At 40.7% G+C, this 23,166-nt stretch overlaps 1 protein-coding gene across 2 annotated transcripts in view; it reads left to right on the top strand.

Annotated features, from left to right (window-relative positions):
- Window positions 1–23,166, top strand: part of LOC131371124 (nuclear factor of activated T-cells, cytoplasmic 1-like) — a 61,202-nt gene extending 38,036 nt beyond the window's left edge. For both annotated transcript variants that reach the window (XM_058418909.1, XM_058418910.1), the window contains exons 9-10: window positions 5,058–5,666; window positions 22,544–23,166. In XM_058418909.1, the coding sequence (XP_058274892.1) occupies window positions 5,058–5,666; window positions 22,544–22,599 (665 nt within the window). In that variant the 3' untranslated portion in view covers window positions 22,600–23,166. The remainder of the gene's footprint in view (window positions 1–5,057; window positions 5,667–22,543) is intronic.

Consider the following 23,166-nt stretch of genomic DNA (forward strand, 5'->3'; position numbering starts at 1 on the left):
TGTGTGTGTGTGTGTGTGTGTGTGTGTTTTTGCAATGAATTACATCTATTCTTGCTCGTTGCTGTATATAGAAGAAGTATATTTTCTCACCTCATTTACGGTTAAATATGTTTTTTATTAGGTGGTATAATGCCTGGCAGTTTCTTTGAAATGGGTTTCATACATTTTATTTTCAAAATGGTCCAAGATGTCTAGAATGATATAAAAATGAAATACAGGAGAGATAAATCCAGTGCTGTAAAACTCTCACTTTTGTGCATGAAAGAAGTATTAGGAATGTGGGTTTGTGTGTGTGTGTGTGTGTTTGAGTTGGCTGAATCAGTATCTTTGTGTGCATGTGTGTGTGTGTATATGTGTGTGTGTATATGTGTGTGTGCTTTTCTCGCTCCCGACGTGAGCGCCACTTTTCCAATCGCACTTCCAACAACTCTCTCGTGTGCAAAGTCGTGACGCAGCGTCTTGTTCACGTCTTCCAAATAAGAGACATTCTCACCAACCACATAAAACAGAGGCGAAAAAGAGGCTGGAACAGAGGAAAGCCCACTTTTAGCCGTCGCTTCTCGGAATCCCTTTATTTTTACAAGCACAACAAAGATTCCTTCACAATATCGAGTTCTATTAATAACCTGAACGGCGGCAGCCTCTTCAGCTCGAGTCGGGCTTAGTAGAAGGGTGGTGTTTATTAGAAGGGCGGTGTGTTTTAGCCTTTATGTTTTTTTTTTTTATTCCTTTTCAAAATGACTTTTTAAGTTGTGACTATAATTGGACCAATATTATTAAAAAAAATAAAATAAAATAAAAAAGGGGTTGACTCTTAAAATGTACTGGGCTGAGAGAAATTACTTTTATTAGGCGGCTATAAATCACAGAGATGATGTTGAGGTCATTTTGAGAGGAACAAAATGGTTCATGCAGTCCTGGAGAAGACATTTGCAAAAGTATGGAATTAAAAGGAATTTCCAGATTAGGGGAAAATGTTGAAATTTGGAAAATTTGGAGAATTTAATTCAATTTGACAGTTCCATACATTCTCTTATTGTGTAGTAAAGATCGTAGTTTTTTTTTTACAGTTAATGTTTAAATTAAATGAATTTTCTGAATGTTTTTATAGAGATTTTGGAGATTTTGTTTTACATATAAATCTAAACTCTTTAGAAAAATGTACATTAAATATTTTATATATAAATATTTTTTATATAAATTCTTTTTTAACATTTTATTTTATTTTTATTTATTTTATTTATTTATTTTATTTTATTTTAATTTTTTTTTTTCATTTTATTTAATGTGGGCCTAAGTGGGATTTTTTTTTTTTTTTTTTTTTTTGCTCTGGATAATTTTTATTTTTTATTTTACAAATAAACAGAACAACTTTGAACAAAGATTTAAAAAAAAGGAGTAGTAAGAAAGAAACCATGTACTTTTTATTCTCTTTTGTACACACACACACACACGGAAAATGTTTTTGTATCTATATATTCATGAATATCTCTAATAACTAATACTAAGAAATAACACATTATTTTTTCAAATAAGATTTTTTTTTAGCTATAAAATGAAATGACCATGGACAACAATGGGACGTTTATAAGCAGTGAACAGAACACAGGGGTTAAAATGAAACACATGACATCTCAGTGGAAGCTTGTTGACCTCTCGCTGGGTAAGTCTTTAGATGTTTCAGCCAGTTGTGGCTTTGTCCAGCAACCAAAACATGACTAAGCACCATAAAACCAACTCTCTGTGTGTGGCATAACACCCACAACACACAGCGTGTCCATTTTCCAGGACCAACTGACCGTCTCGTACGTACAGTGTCTACTTTGTCTATTCACAAAGGACAGATGCAGGGCAGACGTTTCTCCTACAGACGCCATGCAAAAGTTTTCTCAGAGACGTCTCCTTTATTTCACCTTGATGATCTTCACAAATCGAGACGTTCTGTCCTCGACGAGCCGGGAAAAGTAGCAGTCCAAGTTCAGGGACTGATAGTTTGCCAGTTTTGAGGGAACATGCTGTTTGTCGTGATTGTGTGGAACTGGAACTAGTGCTGGCAGGGCAGGAGCTGGCACGCTTTTGGGCCAGTGACAGACACAACCAACTGGTCCATATTGGCCACCAGATTGCACCTGCCAGGGGGCTTGTAATTATGACTAGGCTCTCGTGACGTAATTAAGAGTCACCTGTGTCACATGGAGACTCCTTCATCCTTCCCTTCTGTCTCGAACTGCAAAACTGTGAGACTCCAGAAGTATGTGGGTTATGCATTGTAGGTGTATACTGATATTTCTGCTAGTATTTTAGTCAGTTATATCTAAGTTTTATCTAAAAAAATAATAGGATTTGGGGGGATCTCAGTGGTTAAGGCACTAATGATCGTAGTGTTCTGAGATCGAATCACATGTCCACCTAGGGCACCTAGGGTCCACCCTGGGCCCTTGAACAAGGCCCTTAACCCTTAATTGCTCAGTTGTATAAATGAGATAAATGTAAGTCACTCTGGATAAGGTGTTTGCCAAATATCATAAATGTAAATTATTTCTTACCAAGGAATATACCAATTAACTTCTACTTAAAACTTTTATTAGGTAAATAAAATGTTTGTCTTTGCTAAATTATACTAAATATGTTAACATTGCTTGTAAAATAGCTTTCTATCAGTTTGTTTGTGCCATGAAATGATACTGTCTTTGTTAATATGGAATAAAACATTCTGTTTTTGGAAAATAATAATAACATTAATATTTCCCATTTAACAGCACATCCTGTAGTGGTTTATTCGTCTTACACCAAATTTAATTGCTAGCGATTTCATTTAATTAAAGAATGACAATATATAACTTTTATCCATTTATAGTTACTTTGAAATGTTGTGGAATTAACGAGTTACTTTATAAAATATGAATCTTTTTAAAAAATAAAAAGATCCTGAAGTTCATAAGACTGGAGACTCCTTCCTATAGAGGCAAATATACTTGACACATTGGCAAATATACTTGACACAATGAAGGTCATACATTATAGAATGTTATAGAACATCAATCAACCTTCTTTGACCAATCAGATTTGAGCATTAAGCGGTTCTTTGGTGTTGGACACGGTTTTGTTGCACAGACTGAGTGAGCAAAGCCAAGATAAGAATTACAAGCTGTCCAAAATTGTTACTGACCTTTACAACAACAAAAAAGTGTCATTCTGCAGCAAGAGCTGGACGAATTTTTGCAGGACCGGACATTCGGTTTTTCTAACACATTTCACACCGATGCACAGAAGAACTGCTGGAATCCCTCTGTAGTCACTGCACTCAGGAGAAAAGTCACACTTTGTAAACATCCACATCAGGCCTGATGACTTTAATAGAAGTGAGATGGAGATCCTGAAGAAAGAGAGAGGGGGGTGAAGATATGAAGAAAAACTTCTCAAACAAATCTTAGCTGGAAGCTGGAGAGGAAAATAGATCTTTACCGCTGCTTTGTTTTTGCTCATGTGTAAATTTAATTATTAAGGTTGTGGCTGAGGTCCTAGTAAAAAAGAAAGATGGAATAATACGTCTTCCTAATAAAAATTAAGGGTGGTCTTGGACCAGATTAGATCTACAATACATTTATTTATTTAGATCTACTTTCATAGATCATCGTTTTCATTTTAGGATGCATGCGGGACAAAAATCCACTACTAATCCAACAGTACTGAAATAAAGAAGTCGATACTCTTTTTTTTGTTTATTTTGGCCAACATGGGCATTATGTTTCGGCGTTGCATTTTGACTGCGGTGTATTGCATGCTGTTGAATCCGCCAGTCCATCGTAATAAAAAAAAAAACATAGTTATCCCAAGGTGACTTAAGGCGAAGAGTCTTATTCCAGATGCACCAAACAACAGCCAGGCCAGGGCTGGTAAGTGTAGTCTCTAGAGGAAGTGCTTAGGGAGAGCCAGAGATCATGGGAGCAGCTGACTCGCACCAGGCAGGGTGTCCGGGGACACCCACAGCACTCCCACGCCACTTAGAGCAGACAGCAATGACGTAAATCCATGGAGCGCTGGGGATCACGGGTGTGAAAGATCCATTTCGTTAAAAAAAAAACTAACAACCTAGGAGCAAGATAGTCTGAAATCAGACAGGTAACTTGCTCGGATTCATTAGAGATGTCTGGCCAAGTTGAGTTAGTATGCTGTAGTGTGGTTCTCTCCGATTGTACATTATAGATTACACAAGTGCAAGTAGGAAAGCTATGATATAATCTGATATGGTATTGCACAAAGCTGTGGTCCTGCATGTTTGGCAGAAATAAATAACAACTCAATAATTTGCAACTTAAATAGACCGATGTGGCGCAAAAAGATTAAATCCTGAGGTATTGGGTTGGAGCGTTAGGATGAGGAAGGTTGTCAATGTCATTTTTCACTCAATTAAACTGTTATTTTTTGTGTATGTAGTGGATAGAAATGTGGAATATGTCTGCCTTGAAACCCAAAATATGCAAGATAATTAGAAATAATTGCCTGTATTCAAGTGAATCAGTGTACTGGGGAAACAAATGAGGGGTTGTCTGAATTGAGGTGGCTGTGCAGTGGACTTCCTTCAGTTTTCTTTCCCCTAAGCCTCCGCAACCACATGCTGAGCGGGCTCACTCAACCAGCTCTAAGTACCTAATCAAAAGTAAATCATTTTCATTCCCATTTTTTTGTCCTTTAGGACAACATTTGGTTACCCAATGTGGAGCCCATGGGATCTAAAGCTCCTGCAGCAGCTTGCTCTCTTTCAATATACTTTCTAATAGCACATTAGAGCTGGAAACCAGTCCAAAGAGAATTTCGATATTAGAGCCAGCTGTGAAGCTATCCCTGATGACTCATTGTTTCTTCTTTTCTGTTTTGTGTCCTGTGTTAAAATAGCAGAGTTCTCCAGCTCTCATTCTGAACAGTTGATTTGGTTTAAGAGGGTATCCTTTTCACACTCGCCATCTTTCCTACTTACTCACTTCTATGGTTTTTTCCTTTAGTAGCTTACTGTCCACGGTCTCGCTCACTTTGCCCGTCCCCCCTTTCTCTTGCAGTTCCGATGATAAAGACAGAGCCGGCTGATGACTATGAGTCCCGGATGTCCATACATGCAAATCCCTACTTCGGCCAGCAGAGACTGCCTACCATGATGCCTTTGGATGAGCCTGAGCCCTGCATGGTGGCCAGCTATGCCCCCTGTGTGTCTCGCCCCACCCCCATGCCATACTCTTCCCCCAGCTCTAGCCCTAAGCTCCATGACCTTTCACCTGTACCCTTTCCTAAGTGCCTGAGCAACAGCCCTACACACTCCACCATGCCTGGAGGTATGGCATCCATGCAGGATCCTTCCACCCACCATGGGCTGGCCTTGCCCAGCTCTCCTGACCCTGTCTCCCTCACCATGCACCACCCTCAGGGTAGTCCACACCTTGGCAGCCCCTCATACCACCCTCTCTACCCCAACAGTAGTCCCTCCTCCTCTCCTACCTCCCATCCCTCAACACCTGGGGCTGCAGCTGAAAGCCCTTATCTGGCCACCTTTGGCTCTGCCCAGCCAAGAGGAAGTCCACCCACCCTGGTAGCAGATGATCACACCTCCCCTGCGCTGCCTGTTACCATCAAACAAGAACCACAGGAGCTTGACCAAATGTATCTGGATGATGGTAGGTTACGAAACCATAATTTTTCTATCATAAACTTGTCATCTAGGAACAGTACTAATGGTTTAGCATTGTTATTCAACCAAAAGTGAAGGCCTGTAAAATGGCACATCCCTCGCTAAGTTGTAAATAGACATAAGGGTTAAGACAAAAGAGCAGACCTAAATTGCCAACAAAACCTAAAGTTTGGGCTGGTGTGGTAAACCTGTTTCAGTTTACCTAGTGGTACAAGAAAGTCACATATCCTCATATAAAAAAATGTACTACACATATCCCAGAGTCACTAGTAGCGGTAAATTGTCTTTAATCATCAGTTCAAGGAGAATTATCAATATTCTCCAAGATGGCAGTTCTGGACAGCTACAGTCATACAGATTTACTACATTTCGGGACACTTTTTTAATTGCAGGGTTTAGTAGCAGGGTGTAGAGCTTCTTCAGGGAGTTTGAGACAGGGCCTGAGGCTAGGATTACTAAAAACTATAATCCATTTCTGATTGTGCTGAAGTCTTTAGAGGGTTGTTTGCCTCCTAGTTTGGCTCATTTGTCTTCTCAAATCCTTTCCCAACTGTGTCCTATCGGTTACGTTTTTCTCTTTCACACCTTAGTTTGTATTCCATTTGAATTCTACTCAAATTCCAAAATACACTTATACCTTGGTGAGTTCAACCTGGTGGTGAAACTGGGATGTAATAGATATCCCAGTTCTAGGCAAGTGGAGTGTTGTATCTAGGGCATGTGTTGTTTACCGTGATCTTAGCCATTCCCATAGTGGGCTATATTAAAACCTGTTACACATTGTTTATTTGGGCCCCACCAGCTGCAGGTGGATAGACACGTGTATGTGCGTAGATAGGGGAGTTACGAATACACCCGTTAACGTGACAGCAGTAAATTAGCACAGCGGGATTTCAAACAATCTGTCCAAACATGCCAGGGTCAGGGGTCTGGCTGGGAGCGGCGAGTGAAAACAGAGGCACACGCGCCGTGAGCCCAGACTGTTGACACGAGCCCTAATGAAGGAAGCAAAACAATGGGTAGGGGTTTCCTGAGGCCATCTATTTTTTTCCAGAATTGGATTTGCGGCCCCTTGTTTTCCCTCAGCCTCCCTGTGGAGCCCTCCAGCTCTGAGTTGGCGTCATCAAGGGAGCTTGGGGGGCCTTGGGGTGCCCCCTGGCACCTTGCCCGCCAGTGCTCAGGGGGCCATTGGATGTTTGGCCATGAGATCTCCTGCTATTTCTCTCATAATTACCTCAGATCTTTGCCACCCCCACCCCTGGTCACTTGCAGCTACTGGCTTAATAAATATGAGACTATTTAATTTGAACCAGAATGGGAACATAAGGACAGTGTTGTTTATTTGTACCTCTTTGGGCTAAGAGCATCTATAGAACTATTCTTTACTTTATAAACCTTTTATAAAATCTGGCTAATTGTTATAGCCGTAGAGCATTTATTATGTCCAGCAATATGTCCAGCAACAGAATGCATTTTTGTTAAATTGTCATTAGATTCAAATTGACATTACGTATACATTGCTTGCATCAGAGTTACTGGATTGCACCAATAGGATTGTGGTCAATAAAAATAATGATAATGGTGGATTTATGTCCCCTTTAATTCGCTTCACAAGCCGCCACTGATTTAAAGAACAAAAATAACAGATATAAAAAATAGAAAAAGCTATAAAGCAATATTACTTGAAACTGATGTTCCAGACTATTATATTGGTTTATATGGTTATTCATGTGGTTCCAGGACTAGTCATTATCAAGACTCCTAATAGTGAAATAAGTGATAGGAAGTTTTGAGGTGCCTGTTGGCCTGTGTATGTGTATGTGTATGTGTGTGTATGTCTGCCTGTGTGGGTGGGGGGTATTTAGGGGCTGAGCAGAAATTGAGTTAGAATGTAGCCTTCAGTAAATCTGTCATCACCACATCCTCAGCTCATAAATAAACAACACAGAGGGAGCCGAGGTCATCTATTTGTCATCAGCCTTGTTAATGACTTCAAACATGGTCAGATGTGACATTTTGAAAGTCATGTCAATTCACACTCAGCTAGAAATTATCATCTGTCTGTGTCAAGCTAGAGTTTATTATCTGTTGGTGTCGGGCAGATCCGTGCTCTTATTCTTTATGTGGCAGGAAACAAAAGAAATCGAATAACCTCACGGATATCGAGTATAACTTCATCACATATAAAGTCCATAATGCCAAAGGACATATTTATTCATATGTTGTGAACTATGGTACTACTAAGCGAATAGAGCTGAAACTTTAGCTCAGTTCAATGCACTATGAAAGCTCGTTATTGGATCATTTTACCTAGCAGCTGCCCCGCAACTCGGCTCAATGTGAAAGTATTCCGGATTTCCACTTAAAAGAAAAAAAAGCATAACCTCATTTTCTGTGTTTCGCCCTGTACCTCATCCTCGGTCACTTTAGCCCTCGTGCCTCCAAATGCATTCGGCCTGTGATTACACTCACATTAAGTGAGCTGCAGGAATGCATATCGATTGGCAAGGGGGCCTCCAGATCTCGTCTCATTAAAAAAAAAGAAAAGAAAGAAAGAAAAAGCTCGATCAGGGCCGCCATCTTGCGTGCACTAATGCTTGAATAAGCGTCTGTGGTCAGCTGCTGGAGTCCCGGTAAGTGTGTGGTGGTAACTGCATCCTCTGAAGGAATCTGCTCGCTCTCCCTCCCGTGCAAACGAGCCGAGAAATGAAATAAACAACGCTGGTGCAGTGGAGCAGAATGACACTCAGAAGCTTTCCTTTAGCCAGGCTCATTAGACATCCTGGAGAGTGAGCCCCTAAGAAATGAGTCTACTTCTCAACAGCTGGATATGAGTCTAGCAAGGGACTCTGAAGTTGTGTGTGCGTGTAAAGCCTTTCAAATTGCCCACCACTCAGCACTGTTGCTAACTACTCAAGAGGACATGATGTTCAGGAGCAAAAGTACACGTTATCATCACCGCTCTCCATTTTCACTAGCTGAACTCTTGCTGGGTTCAGCACTTTGCAGTGCCAAACGCGGTAGCTTCTTTGCTGAAAGGATCCAAATAAACAACTTCTTATCCACTCAAGTGTTGAAGGCTGGTAGGTCCATCGCCAAGACACTGAGGACACAGGGAACATTTTTCACTGCTACTTGAAATCAAAAACACACTTCTTTTTTTTCACAGCGTCTCTGTCTCCCTTTTTTCTTTCTTTCTCTTTTTTTTTTGCTGTGTCTAGCACTTGCGTAATCTAGCCTGCGGTCTCCAAGCTGGGCAGCGTCCAATAACAGTTTTAGTTTGGTCATTCCCTTTCATATTCACAGTGGTTTACAATGTATATGGCACAAGAAGTTAAAAAAAACACATGGCATTTTGGGGAAGCATTTGAAAAACAGGGGCGTGGGATTTGCTTCAGGCTCTGTTTTTTCACTAATTTAGCAATAAAAGGCTGGACGGGGTGCGTGGTCGGACCGGGGTGATATCATATGTGTGCTCACACATGCGTGAGTTAAGTGACTATCTAGCAGTGTTTTTAGACCATTTCTTGTTCATTCAAAGTGGGTGGCTAATGATTCTGGATGTGTAGGTCTTCTTTCGTTTGGGTTATCAGGACCTGATTTGGTTTCAGTCACATGAGCAGGACTAATCAGTGCGACAGATTTATTCCAGCTGTGCTCTTGAATACTGTAGCCTACGTTTATATACACACCACTATAAGCTTCTTTGTACTATTGGAATTTTCTATCGGTTCACATAAGTCATTTTAAGGGCCGAATGTTCACATCGTCATCGGTTTAGTGTGTTATAACTGCATCACACACCAAAAAAAAATGTATGAGACACAGCAAATGAATGCACTGGTAGCCCAAGATTGTGTCACAATTTTCCCTGGAGGTTGGCAAACAGCTCGTCAGCTGAAAACTACACAGTTTTGGTAGCAGCTAAATCGTTTGCCTAAATATGAAGTGTAGTCACTGCTGTCGTTGTCATCAGCTGTTGTTTTGTTGCACTGATGACGCTGGATGACGATTGGGAGAGCGATACGAGCATTAAAGTGCACGTGAATTCTGATCTGATCTTTCTTGTTCCCACTGGATGTCAAGTTATCAAACAGAGATCCAATCTAGGAGCAAAAACCGGGAATAAATCGCTCAGGAATGAAATTGACTGAAGCCATAATTCTTAAGAGCATACTTTGTTTTGTTTTGTTTTTTCTTTTTTTTTAACACTCCATGACCATCATCAATTTTTATTAGTGCACTTGAATAAATACTTGAACTCTTTTCTCTCAGCAAGTTGCACTCTTCTCTAGACTGCGTCCTCATCTCCTCCTCTTTTACTCTCTTCTAATGGAGCAAGGGTCTTAAATTACAGAGGATCCCTGTGACCCCCCTTCTTTCCTCCCTCCCCGATTTGTGGCTTCCCTCATGGAAACTTTGACGCGTGCTGGCAGCAAGCCCAGGGCAGCAGGACTCCACTCGAACCTCTAATGATGATTGAGAGTGCGTCCGGCCCGCGCTGAAATTGCTGACTCGCTAACACTGTAGCATAGCGCGCTTTGGGATGGGGTTGAGTTTTGCATTAAAGGGGTGGAGGTCACAAACATTTTGGGAATAGCAGGGTCTAGAGCGTCTACAGGGAGCTCAAGACCACGGCCTGAGGCTAGGATCTCAGCTTTTACCGCGTTCAAACTTTGACCTCTGTGGCTTGGTGTAAGAGGGCGGAGTTAATCGAACAGGAATTGGAGCTTTTTTGGTGACGTGCCCTCAGTCTTTATCGATAGGTAGAACATTGGGGTGATGGTTTTCTTCATTATTCATTACCAGAGAGGACACGCCTCGGTTTTTGTAACGTTTTTGGATTACGAATCTAAACGATGAGCAAACCGCTGGGAACCTACGTTATTCTTTCCAACAATTACCAAAGACCAAAACAGTGGCCGCAAAGGGCTTTGGGGGTTGGTTAGATGACTAGGAAGGCAACCAGACTGTCAAGTACTGCACTTTTTGGGATTTGTCGCGGCGATTTCCACCATTGGAAATATAAATCCCATCCAATAAACATATGAACCCAGTAGTGCTTTAAGTTAAATTTCCTCGAACGTCTGCTTTTGTTATTATCGGCTACGGACAAACACTCCACAATTTATGACCTGATTCATTTCTGCTTTGCTAACGTCCATGTCCGAGACAGGAAATGAAACAAATACACTCCTTCACAGCCTTTTTATAGCATAACGTTTGGATAAATATGGAAATAATCATCCTGAAGAGCAGATGTCTGCGCGCTGTAACAGTTCATTAGACGATTGAAGGTTAGCGTGTCTTAAAGAGCTTCCAGACTTTGCAGTAGTTCAATCGATTTCGATTTATTGATTGATCAATTTAGATCATCAGACATCCAGTCTGCTCCATCTACTCCACAGCACGTATTAATCAGATACACTGGGCTCCAAATGTCTGGGTCCTGCTTCTGTTTTACTAATGAAACTAAACATTGCTCTGTCTTTGCAATGTGTCAGAAAATTCTGATGTGTTAATTAACAGAATTACATAATTAACACGTTAGCAATTTATTTGTACATATTCAAATTAAATAATGCCATGTGCTGTACAGAAAAACACTTTAGACCTATATACATTCATTACATAATCATTAATAGATGTTACAGCAGCTTTGTGATTATAAAAGTATTAGTTGTGAAGCATGCCGCATTATAATGAGTATTGATGCTTATTGACAGATTATGTCAGGATTATAAGTTATCATATACAGCTTCCTGAGTCATAGATTGATAAAACAAATGATTACAATCAATCCTACACAGAATAGAAAGGCATCGTAGAAGGCGCTAGTGAAATGACTGATCTCAGTATCTCAGTTGTGGTAAACTGTTTTCATTTTGTTTTGGACCCAGCCCTTTGGCCCCGGCAGTATGTTGATGACTCGGTGAAAGTCTTTGTCAGCATTTGGATTCTGGTTCTTTGAAGTCATCAAAGCTCTAAAGTGCTTCATGATGATGTTAACAGTCTCCTAATGTTCGGGCTGACTTCATAGCCTTGTCTTCTCGCATGAGGCTCGTTTCTGTGGCGCAGCTCATTCGGCTCATTCACAGAGGTCCAGTTTCAGCCACTCCGTCATTATCTCTGCGCTTGAGTCACAGCAATGGAATCCGTCTGGTGCGTAACGACGTCACTGTCTAAACAAATTGGCTTTCTTCATGTCTGATGAGGAAACTTCAAAATGAAAACCTGGTTTTCTTTTTCTTTTCTTTTTTTTCACTGGGCAAAAATATTGCAGGCTTGAAGAACTGAATGCATGAATGCTTAATCCATGTATGTTTAGTCGACATTATTAAGTGCAAATGTCTAAAAGCATTTGATGGAAGAGGGATTGGTAGCCCCTGCAGCAGAGGGAAGAAGCAGGAGTCGGCATGTGCCGTGAGTTTACGTGGTGGAGGTTTGTGGGTTGGTACTTCTGTGCTCCTGGGAGAGGGTTTGAGATTTGTGGCTTGGGAAAAGCTTGGCTCAGATCGGGTCACGCTGGAACCCAAGGCCTAAATTCATCCTGTTAGTTTCGTCAACACACCATGCACTTTAAAGCTTTATTTGTTATTTGGAGTTAAGTAATTGTGCCATTAGTTGTGGCCACATTTGCTTAAGACTTTAATTTAAAACTATTCAAAATTCCCATTTAATCACTTTTCCTGTTTGTAATCACTGCGTGAAAGAATCCCGCCGTGAAGGATGTCAACAGGAGAAGCTCCTGCAGGCTGCGAGGCTGGGGGAAGCCGAGCGCTTTGCTGATCTTGGCTTGCCGCCGTCCTTCCCTTTCTCTTTTCTCCCTCTCCCTCGCCACAGAACTCACTAAAAGAAAGTCCGAGAAAGAAAGCGTCATAAAATGAAAAGGACTTTTCTTCCCTGTAGCTCCTACAGCTGGCTGTTTCTTGATTTCAGTAGAACAAACCACACACAGTACGTCCCTACCGAGATCTGTAAACGTGGGGCCCGAAACAGAGCGGAAGGAATTTTCACGGCTCAATTTATTGCCTTTCTTTCCTTCATCATCTCTCAGCCAGAATGAGAGAGTTAGAGCTCTTGGCCACAAGCTCCCGAGACATACAGTGTAATCTTGGGACACAGATAAAGCAGGAAGAGGCTGATACGTACACACGAGCGCCTAGATCTAGACAATACATAGACACGCAGACACACTTAATCACACATATACGCAAAAAGGCAGCCAGACTGATAGGAAAAACTGGGGAGAAATCTAAACTCTGGCAACCTTCGACGTGTGTATTATTATGGAAGTGGGGTTTCCACTTGCTTTTATATCAATTCCATTCATGTGGATGGAAAAAAGGATGAGATAACTTTCGATAGCAGGTGAATTTTGCGTATTTGTGAAAATACAGAAGACAACAGGGTGTATTTCTGCTGTATGTTGCTCAAAATTAATTCGTTAGCTAATATTCCTTATCGCAAATCGCATCACACAAACAATTTTTTTAACACACGTATATGAGCTCGGCGTGTCCTTCTGCGCCTCCATGAAAGTTACCCAGGCAGAACCTCCTTTAATGAAAGGAAGTAATGTACATACCTACCTCTTTTTCACACTTGTAGTGGATGGAGTTAGTACGCTTCAGTTCAGTGGCTTCTAACAGCACTTGTTTAATGTCTTCTGGCTCCCACATGAATCATGGCATGTTTTAAATCCCAGTCAGGCCGAAGACTCATAAAAGTGTCCGCCGCACATATGTTGTACTTCATCTCGTTTCCACTTACGTAACTAATAACTCAGTGAATATGGATTACTTTGAGGCTGGATAATTCCTTGTGTGACTATACCGTGCTACAGACAGACCGGAGATCTTTATGAGCGAGGTAAAAAAATGCGAGGAAGAATTTAAACTTCTTACTTTTCTTTTTTTATTATTATTATTACTTATTTATTTATTTATTTATTTTAAATACGGTTATAAATAAATGTCATAAATATTTAAAAAGTAATGGGCAAAATGTTTAATTTCAATTTATACAAGCATGATAGAAGCTTTAAATTCATTCTAAATTTTGTATAATATATATATATAGTTTTATTGATCACATATAATTAAATAGATAAAAATTATGACTCTTTGCTCTTTAACCAATATAAAAAAAATTGTAATTGTGGCAGAATCGCTGTGGTGTAAGAGGAATAAAATAGTTAACATTCATGAACTCAAAGATGAACAGAGATGAACTCCGCTTCTCAGTGGCTGATATACAGCAATATCAGCAATATAACAGTGTTTTATTCCTTAAACAGATGCAGACTATGCAAAAAATCAGTATCAAGTTCACAGGATAAATCCATGATCCCATACCAGTCCAGGATTTCAGACCCAGAGGTCACTCAATTTCCAGCGGTCATTCCCAATCCTCCATCTTCCTCCTCATGGAAGAGTTTAAGCATGTCGTTCTCAGGAAAATAGGAGCAGTGGGGGACGTTGTGAGCGTCAAGGCTTGTCATTGGTGTTTATGTTAAACCTGCAGGACTTTTACTGGAATCACACTCCCTGCCCCTGCTAAGACGCTCAGACGACCAGAGCTCGGAACGTGAAGCGATAAAAAACCTACAGGTGATGAAATCGGATTGCTGAATGCACGGTTGTAATTTATGCACGCTGCATCCATGCTGTTTGTGTTTGGACGTGACAAAACCGAGTCTGTTGTCTTCTTTATGAGTTATGAATATGTCTGTGCTACTTTTTTTATTTATTTTTTTTATCTCAGCACGCATGGTGTGTGTGTGTGTGTGTGGAAGAGTTGGAGGAGATGCTCAGTGGACCCTAGTGGATTCTGATGGTTGTATATTGCTTAATGGGTATTTCAGAGAGTCCAGATGTAGGAGCCATAGAAGCATTTAAAGAATTCCTAAAAAGGGGTGGATGGGACAGTGGAGTGGAAAAGCTAGCACAAAAGTGATGGGATTAAAAGGATGGGGAAACACTAGCAGATGCGTTTAAAATATGCAAACCATTTAAAAAATAAATAAATAAATTGACTGTAGAGATCCTGCAAGATTTTCAAACCAATAGAGATGGCGAAAATTTTTTCTTTATTTTCATTTTCAAACATTTTTGGGTCTCGTTTAATAAATATTGTTTATATTGCAAGTTTTAGTGAACAGTGTTATGGGTTAGCGGTAGCAACATCTCACTTTTAGCTCCATTACCCGAGAGAAAGGTCACAGCAGCAGCTAAGGAAAGAAACTCACGGATTCTCCCTGTTGAGACATGATAAAAGTGAGATGGAATGATCGTCCAAGCGTTCTTCCTATGCAGGGCCGAGACCAATAAAGCCAATGATGTAATCCTTTTGGACACCAAGCTAACAGCGTATATATATATATATATATATATATATATATATATATATATATATATATATATATATATATATATATATATATATATATATATACCGTATGTGTGTGTGTGTGTGTCTTTTATATAAAAATGAAAAGAGAAAGCGATTTGAAATCTGACATCAAGACTGACAGGCAACAGGTGATTTAAAGAGGCAGCGTACAAATGCTGATGTTATAAATCCCATTAAGCGCAGACGTGATTGCTTCAATATGCTCCTGCTTTTCCACTATATCTGAATGCGAGATGACGAACCTCTTCTTGCAGCTTGGCGCTCCAGGTTGCATTTGTCAAACGCTGCTTATCAGATAGCTGGCGAGCTTTTGTCATGAACCGGCACATGTGGAAATGCAGACGTTTTTAATCCTTAACACATTTCTCAGAAGTGTAGTTTGGAAGTCGCACACTTTTATTGAGGTTAAAACATCTGCGCTCACGTTATGGCTTAGTTTCGGTGTTGCAGCGTGCCCCGTGATGATGTAATAGGCCAGCTAGGAATGAAAGGTAGTCATGGTTTTCGCATTTGTCAGACCCTTGTTGTGCAAAGGGCTTCGTGAAATGAGTGTGTGTGCAGCCAAGCAAATAGTAAATCATTTCTGCACATCTCTGATTAGGGCACAGGAGAGCAGGCCTAACCATGTAAACACCCCTTCCACACACACACATACACCACCCTAGGGGATGGCGCCCGACACATACACCCTTGCCTCCCCCGAGACAGAGAGGAAGTGATTGCAGGAGAAGAGGAAGATAGCAAAGAGATGAGGGGGGTGGGGAAGACGAGCACTGCAGGGAGACTAACAGAGGCTTGGTGGATCAAAGGGAACGGGGCCTGTCTCAAACAGAGCCAATCCAAACAGCCACTGTTGTTAGATTAACCGTCTAATTTTGGCAACCAGGCCTTTCTGGTTTTGTGTAGGCAGAGAGTCTCATTGGCAATATGTGTTGTGCGGGGGTTTGTTTTTCTTTCTCTCTTGTCTGGGTCGAGTAGACTCGTGTATCCCCCGGGGTTCCCCGCTCACCCTGGCAACAGTTGTAATTGATCATGCTCAAGGGAGCCTCAGAGCTCACACTTCAGCATCAGCCTCTATCAAACAGGTGGAGTGCCAAAGCTCATCGCTTTATCTAGTACACCTGAAGTAGATAAAGATCGGTGTGAGTGTCTTAAGAGTGTGTATGGAGCTGTGATGGGCATAGAGACACATGGGGGAAGACACACTAAAGTCCCAAGGACATGACATTACAAGCAAAAAATTTGGGGGGTTTCAGTGGAACTCACAACAAGGTGTGGTTTTGTAGCTCTGAAACCAATAGATTTTTGTGACTGAAATTGTTTTTAATTCAACTTTTATTAGTAGCACAACTATTTTGAATGCATTGGTATCTGAAGAGTTGCAATCATTTTGATTTGGCTACAAAATGATTCAGAAATGCAGTCAGCCAAGAGGTTGAATTTGATGGACCCCCTTAGACCAGATTTATTTCAGGAACATTATATAAATATTTACAGTAATATTTAGCCTATTTATTAAAGCCATTAAGATTTCTATTCTAGAATCTTCCACAGAAATTAACATGATTTATAGACTTGCTCATTTTGAAATATCAAGCTTGATAAGTGATATAACTTATTTATTTATCATTGTAGGCCCCCTGGTTAGGCTTCACTTATACCGAAGGGTAGGGCTGTAGTCATCAAGTCCTAGACCAGGACTAGCCGAGATCGAGTTTTAAGGGCATCAAGGCCAAATCAAGATCAAGTCCAAGTAAAACCCCAGGAACAAGTAATTACTTCTTTTCAAACTTTGTGCATAATAGAATATTATTTCTGTAAACTCCTGGTTGAAACCAAGTCCATATTTAGGAAGATCAATCCCTGAGACTGAGACAATTCCAAGTACAATGTCAATACATCCGAGACAAATCCAAGGCAATATAGACTCGAGTCCTACAACCTACCTGGGGATCCACTGACCCTACTTTGAGAATCGCTGGTATAAAAAGAGTATTCTTCTCTGAAGTTTTAGAGATGCAAATGCAGTCCAAAGAGTGCAAAAGAGTAAAGGAAAGCTTAAAGACATGACCTGAGGGGGCAAGACTCATTCCAAGTAATAAGTCTTGCCCCTGCCTTCCTGTCCTTGTAGTCATGCCCCTGGCTCAAGGTCTTTCAGCTGTCCAAAAGTACACATAAAAGTACACACACATAGTCTGGAGAAACTCCTTTAATACCTTTCACTTTCTCTCTTGCTCACGGTGGGACATGGTGGGGATTTGAAGGGTTTCGGCAGCTGCTGCCAGGGGCTGGTGAATAACACACCAGAGTTTATTCAAAGCCATTTTAAAACAAACTCTCCCTCCTTCTTTCTGTCCCCCTGCTGTCAGCCTCTGAGCTGAACGCTTCCACATGGCCAGCACAGGCTTTCCGAATCAGCCGAGGTTTTCTTGACGGCATGCCGTCCATATACGTTTTTTGCTTTATTTATAACTGCAGTAGACTAATGACTGATCCAGTGGAATTTTTCAGCATGTGTGTGTTTGTACTCTTTCTTAACCCCTCTAATGTCTTTCTCTATGGGGTTAAGACAGGAGCTTGGCATGCTAGCTCCTTCGCTGGCGCGGCTCAGCGCGTGGGAGGCTGCGAATGGCCCATTAGCGTTTCGGCTGAAAGCGAGAGCAGATTTGATATTGTGGGGAAACAATAAGTAATATGTAGCAGGAAATTCAATTGCCCTTCTCCTACAGCATCAAATTCAGAGTTAAGCTTCCTTTGCCAAATCAATTTCACGGGCGGTTTAAACAAGGTTAGAGCATTTCTGTGAAAGCCGCCCTATTGAACATATACAATTTCAGAGTGGGATATTGTGATCTTGCAGTTATGCCAGAAACATGTTGTTGAATTTCAGTAGATATTCAGTAGAGAGAAAGAGCGGTAGTTCTTGTCACTCGACACGTCATTTTGTTAGCATATTTCTACAAAAGAACTGTTGAAGTTTGAAAAAGAGCTGGTTGCAGACCATGGTGTCCCTCGTTTAATAAAAATACTGACCTTCACCCGGTGAGTTGCATCCTAGCTGCTGAACTCATCATACCTGATTGAAAAAGCTGAGCCGGAATTAGCTTCCCTTCATGCTCATCATCACAGTATCAGGTTTCATGCTAAGGACTGTCCAGAAGTGATAGCCATCCATCTTGAACCAAACCACAGGCTTTCTGCTGCTCTCACCTCTACTGGAGTCTCATTTATACTTCCCTTAGTGTTTCCTGTGAAGATTAATAGCAGTAGTAAGAATAAAATAGGTTCCTATTAGAGCTTCAACCTAGCCAAATATTAGCTGAAAGTTGAGAGGTACTCATCATGCGTGGTTTAAACCGTATTAATTGCATTCTGGAATGGCTGGAAGCTAAGCTGTAGCTTAGCAAAATATTTGCTAGATTTCTCAGTACTTCTGTTTTAGTTTTTGTCTAATTGTTCTGCTGACATGGAGGATATGTTTTTTTTTGTTTGCTAGATCATTGATTAATTAAAGTGAAGTTCAGTTGCCTTAGAAAGCCACATCCTTTAAAGGCTAGCATGTCCTCCTCGACACGTGTCTTTTTCAAACTGTTGCTTATGCAAGCTAAAAGGCAACATAACACACTCGTAGAAAAGCACTTTCTTCCGTTCTCCACATTCAAGAGCTCAGAAATTTGCAGGATTGGTTAGTGATGCTTTGTTTTTGCTAGTGAGCTAAGCTGAAAATCCTGGATCTACTTTTTTGTAATACTGTATGGTCAGGTTAAGTACATGTTAAAGTGTTTAGCTGGCTCTGGGGCAACAGGAAAGTTAGACTCAGCTAGTTGTATAGGTTTTCTTATTAACTTTAACCACAGAACTAGTTATAAAGGAAGTAACTCATCTATATTTGTGAGAGTGTTTGTTGTTGTTCTACAGTTAGTTGTGTTATAGAATTGTCTGCACAAGAAAAATCTAACCTGGACTGCCTCTACACGGGACTAAATTATGATTGGGACCGAAAGCAAGACAGAGTAGGAACAACTGATGTTCGTTAACAGCTTGTGGTATTGTTATCTCTTTCAGATTTTTTTTTTTCCACCACCTTTATGAAAGCTTGCGTAACCAAGTGATGAATACAACGGAAAGTAAGTGAAATGGTTTCACATCGGTATTGACAGGAAAACAGTGTCATATCAATAAAAAATTATCAACTTGCTGAAAGAGAGCAAAGCCGGAATTCCTGCATTGTGTATTTTTAGACCAGCAAACGTCAGTCGCCTGTCACTGATCCCTGCATAGGGAATGAGATTAAAAGATGCCTTAAACATAGCCACACCCAAAAGGAAAATCAGAAGGGAGGGGTTGGCTGTACTCCCTCTGCACACGTGTGTGGGTGTGTGTGTGTGAGTGTATTGGCAGTGCCAATATTACAGGCTGGGGCACTGCAGGGAGGACGCATGTTTTAATAAAGCACCTTCTGTGTACTGTCACACTTAGAAATGCTCCGTCTGCAACCAGCCATGCTTGCTTGCTTGCTTGTTGGTGTATATTGTTGATTATACAGTATATCAGCCTGAAAATATAATAATGTACAGAATTCTTGATGTAATTCAAATATAAATGGCCTAGCAATAGACCCCTGAGGTACATCAAAGCCACTGTCATGATTTCTACCACTGTAGCTAAGCTAAAATATAATTTATGAATTTAACAAAAAATGTGTCACAAAACATAATGTGATATTCTTTCACAAGTGGTGCCACTAAAGTACTAAAGCTAGCTAACAACACTGTTTTGTTTTTTTTAAATTACAATAATCAATCTAGTAAGGGTTGATAATATTGCATCACAGTGCATGCTCAGTTTTGTATTAAGACCTTAATTTTTGAACTAAAATGTCCAGTAATTTTAGCCTTTATATGATCGAATAACAATGGCTAATTCCGGCTAATAGTGCTGTTTAAAATCACAATGTGACTACAGTGATCCGTTTAATCTTTCCAAACTCTTCCTTACCCTGGGAATACTATCCTCACTGTGAAGCGTGGTGGTGGTAGCATCGTGCTAACCCCCTTGACTTTAACAACACGAGTTATTTTGTGTAGTTTCATGACAATTTCAGTTCCAAAATGTGGAATAGTTCACATGGGGTGAATACCTACCCAAGCCCCCGAATTTGGTTTAAGCCTAAGTAACCTTTTCTATTTTTTAAAGCTTGACATTGTTACGATGCATTGCATCAGGTGGGCTCAAACCCAGGAGACGATTGTACACCTCAACATCCAATTCATTTTCTTCCACTATCACAAAAAATGCACTGATCTGTATGGGTTCTCTCTCTCTCTCTCTCTCTCTCTCTCTTTTTGTTGTTGAATTTGTTGATAAACAGTCTAGCAGGTCATATTAATAGAATGCTATAATTAGCCACGCATGTAGCATTGAGGTTTAACAGTTTACAACATCCTGTTTCGGTGGCTTTTTGAATGTCAAAAGGATGATTAAAGGCCTCTGGACATATTTGCTGGCATAAATCAGTCTTTTTTTCCAGCTCATGCTTTTTTTGTTGCAGTGGAAAAGCTGATGGCTTGGAAATGGAAAGTATTAGTTGATAAAGCAAAACAGCGCAATGTTGTGGTTGCTGTGTAGGTGTGAAAATTTCGGAGAAAGCCCGACCGTTACCGAGACTGACAAGAATGAAAAGGAAGCTAGCACTCTTCCTTTTCAAGAAAAGAAACCCTTTGTTTTGTTTTTATGCTGATTTCTTTTTAAGCCTCCTTCTACTCCGTTTTTGTTACCTGAGGCTTTTTTTATGTTTAGACATTAAAGTTTGATGACATAATTGTGACCCTGGTTTTGTGGTGTACCTTTTTTTGCCAGTGTGTGCAGCGGAGAACATGGTTTCGGCATGTTAATGCCTGTTTTGCTGCGAGCTGTGGCGGGCACAAACAGCCAGTGGTGTTGGCTCAGCCTGCACTTTTCCACTGGGACTCCCTTATGTAGGAAAACGAGTCCTGGGCGTTTGTGTGTGTGTGTATTTGTGTGTGTGTGTTGTTGCTGGAGGAGCTGATAAGGCATGCTGGTGGTCTGTGATCATAAAGGAGCAAGTTATAATCTACCCTGATTCTGTAGCATGGAACGCCGCTAGATCTTCCTGTGCTTCATCCACTGTTGGTGTTGGTGTATCATTAAACCGCCTTTAGAGGTGACTGTGATCTCGAGGGTCATCAGGGGTCTCTCAGCATCAGCCAGCCTCACTGTGTAGTCACTTCCTCGGGTCCAGCCAAAGAACACAAAGATAAGGACACTCTGAAGTCTGGCTGAGAGTGTGGGAAATGTGCAGGCACAAAACCCAGCCCAGTGCTTACTCAAACCTTCTGAAAGACAATCTATCTATCTACAATGACATCTATTTCCTGTCATCATTTGGCAATAATATTTTTAATACTGCACACAGTTTTGGCTTGCTATAGCATTGTGCACTCCTTTGTGCAGGAGTTTGGATTTCTGGTGTTAATCGTACCCAAAATATCTGCCACAAACCACATCCCACTTCAGCAGTCGCTATAAATGAGCAAAACATTACCATGTGGCTGAACGTAATGGGGGGGGGGCATCTTGGCCGATGATCGCTCATTCTACCTCGTTGGATATACCACCCAAAGTTTTGCGGAGGAAAAGTAATACTGCTTAATAAGACAATTTCCACATTGTTTTTATCCTTATCAAACCATTCGCTTGATGAAGATGGGGTCAATCGGGTAGAAACCCCGCCCACCAGGAGGTGATCAGTCAGAAGAACTGTAGTATTGATTTGCAGTCACACTTTAATCTAAGGCAGAAAATGGAAGCAAATCATGCTAGCGAAAAGGAATAATTACTTACAAGAGGTGGAGTTCTTTATGTTTTTCGAGAGCTCGCCAATAGTAGTAAGAAAACAGTTCGGATTTGATGCGAAGCACATTTTATAGTAAGCATCCTCTCCATTTTTTACAGATCATACCATAGTCCCGCCCTTCAAGACTCCGGCTATTAAACTTCCAGATAAAACAACGTCAAATTAACTGCTTTCAGAAGCAAGCGTATATCTTTCAGGTCTCATGTCTTTTACAAAACTTATATTTTGCCATCTCTGTTCATTTAATTTGACTTTTTGAGGGTTTTTTAGGTGCAAAGTAAAAGTAAACATCGACTATAAGCAGCTACACCTCTTCCACATCCTGCATCCTTTCCCGTTCAGTGAATTGCATATTTATTTATTTATTTATTTATTTATTTATTTATTTATTTATTTTTACTTTAATTTGCAGTTGGAGTGACTGAAAAATCAGAAATGTGCAGTTTCCTTAGCAAAAAATCAGAAATGGCTCCAGCCAAGCCATACAGTAGGCGATGCCTGAATTTGACATTCTGATGTTTGCTTTAAATTGAAACGTAATCTATTTTCTTCTCTCTTTTTTTTGTCCACAGTCAACGAGATTATCAGGAACGACTTATCCTGCACTTCCTCTCACGGTCACTCGTAGATAGCCATGAACATGCCTGACGAAAGAAGGGACCAAGATGTCTTCCCTCTGAAGCCACCTGCAATTGGACAATCAGTCCTCTCTCGTTTCGAGGAGTTTCTCCGAGGACAACGTGACGTCATGTTTCACATGAAAGGCCTTAAATTCAACGGTGTATAAAAACAAAAACAAAAAAAAAAGCACCATGAAAACGCAGTGACTGTTTCATTTGTTGGTTGTTCTTGTTCTTGCTCTTGCCTTAAAACATTAGAACTGCTCTACGGTGGACCAAGATCTCACAAAAGACTTCCGTCGTCTTCTTTTCTTGATGCGTATCCGCGTCAGGATAAACGCTGTCCGTTTGGCGTTTCGGTGCGATTAGTCCCGACTGTTTCATCCCGTGGGACAGATTCTGCAGTGCCTTGCTGCAAGTACAAACGGTGATGCAATTCCGTTCATCTTCTTCAATTCACTTCTTTTTTCTTTTTTTTTATATACCTTTGGTCACTCATTTGTTTACAGTAAATATGAACAGCTGGAATGTGTAGATGTGTGTGGAAACGTGTGAATAAAGTGGACCTGTGTTTA

The sequence above is a fragment of the Hemibagrus wyckioides genome, linkage group LG20 (assembly GCF_019097595.1).
Source record: "Hemibagrus wyckioides isolate EC202008001 linkage group LG20, SWU_Hwy_1.0, whole genome shotgun sequence".
Lineage (NCBI taxonomy): Eukaryota > Metazoa > Chordata > Actinopteri > Siluriformes > Bagridae > Hemibagrus > Hemibagrus wyckioides.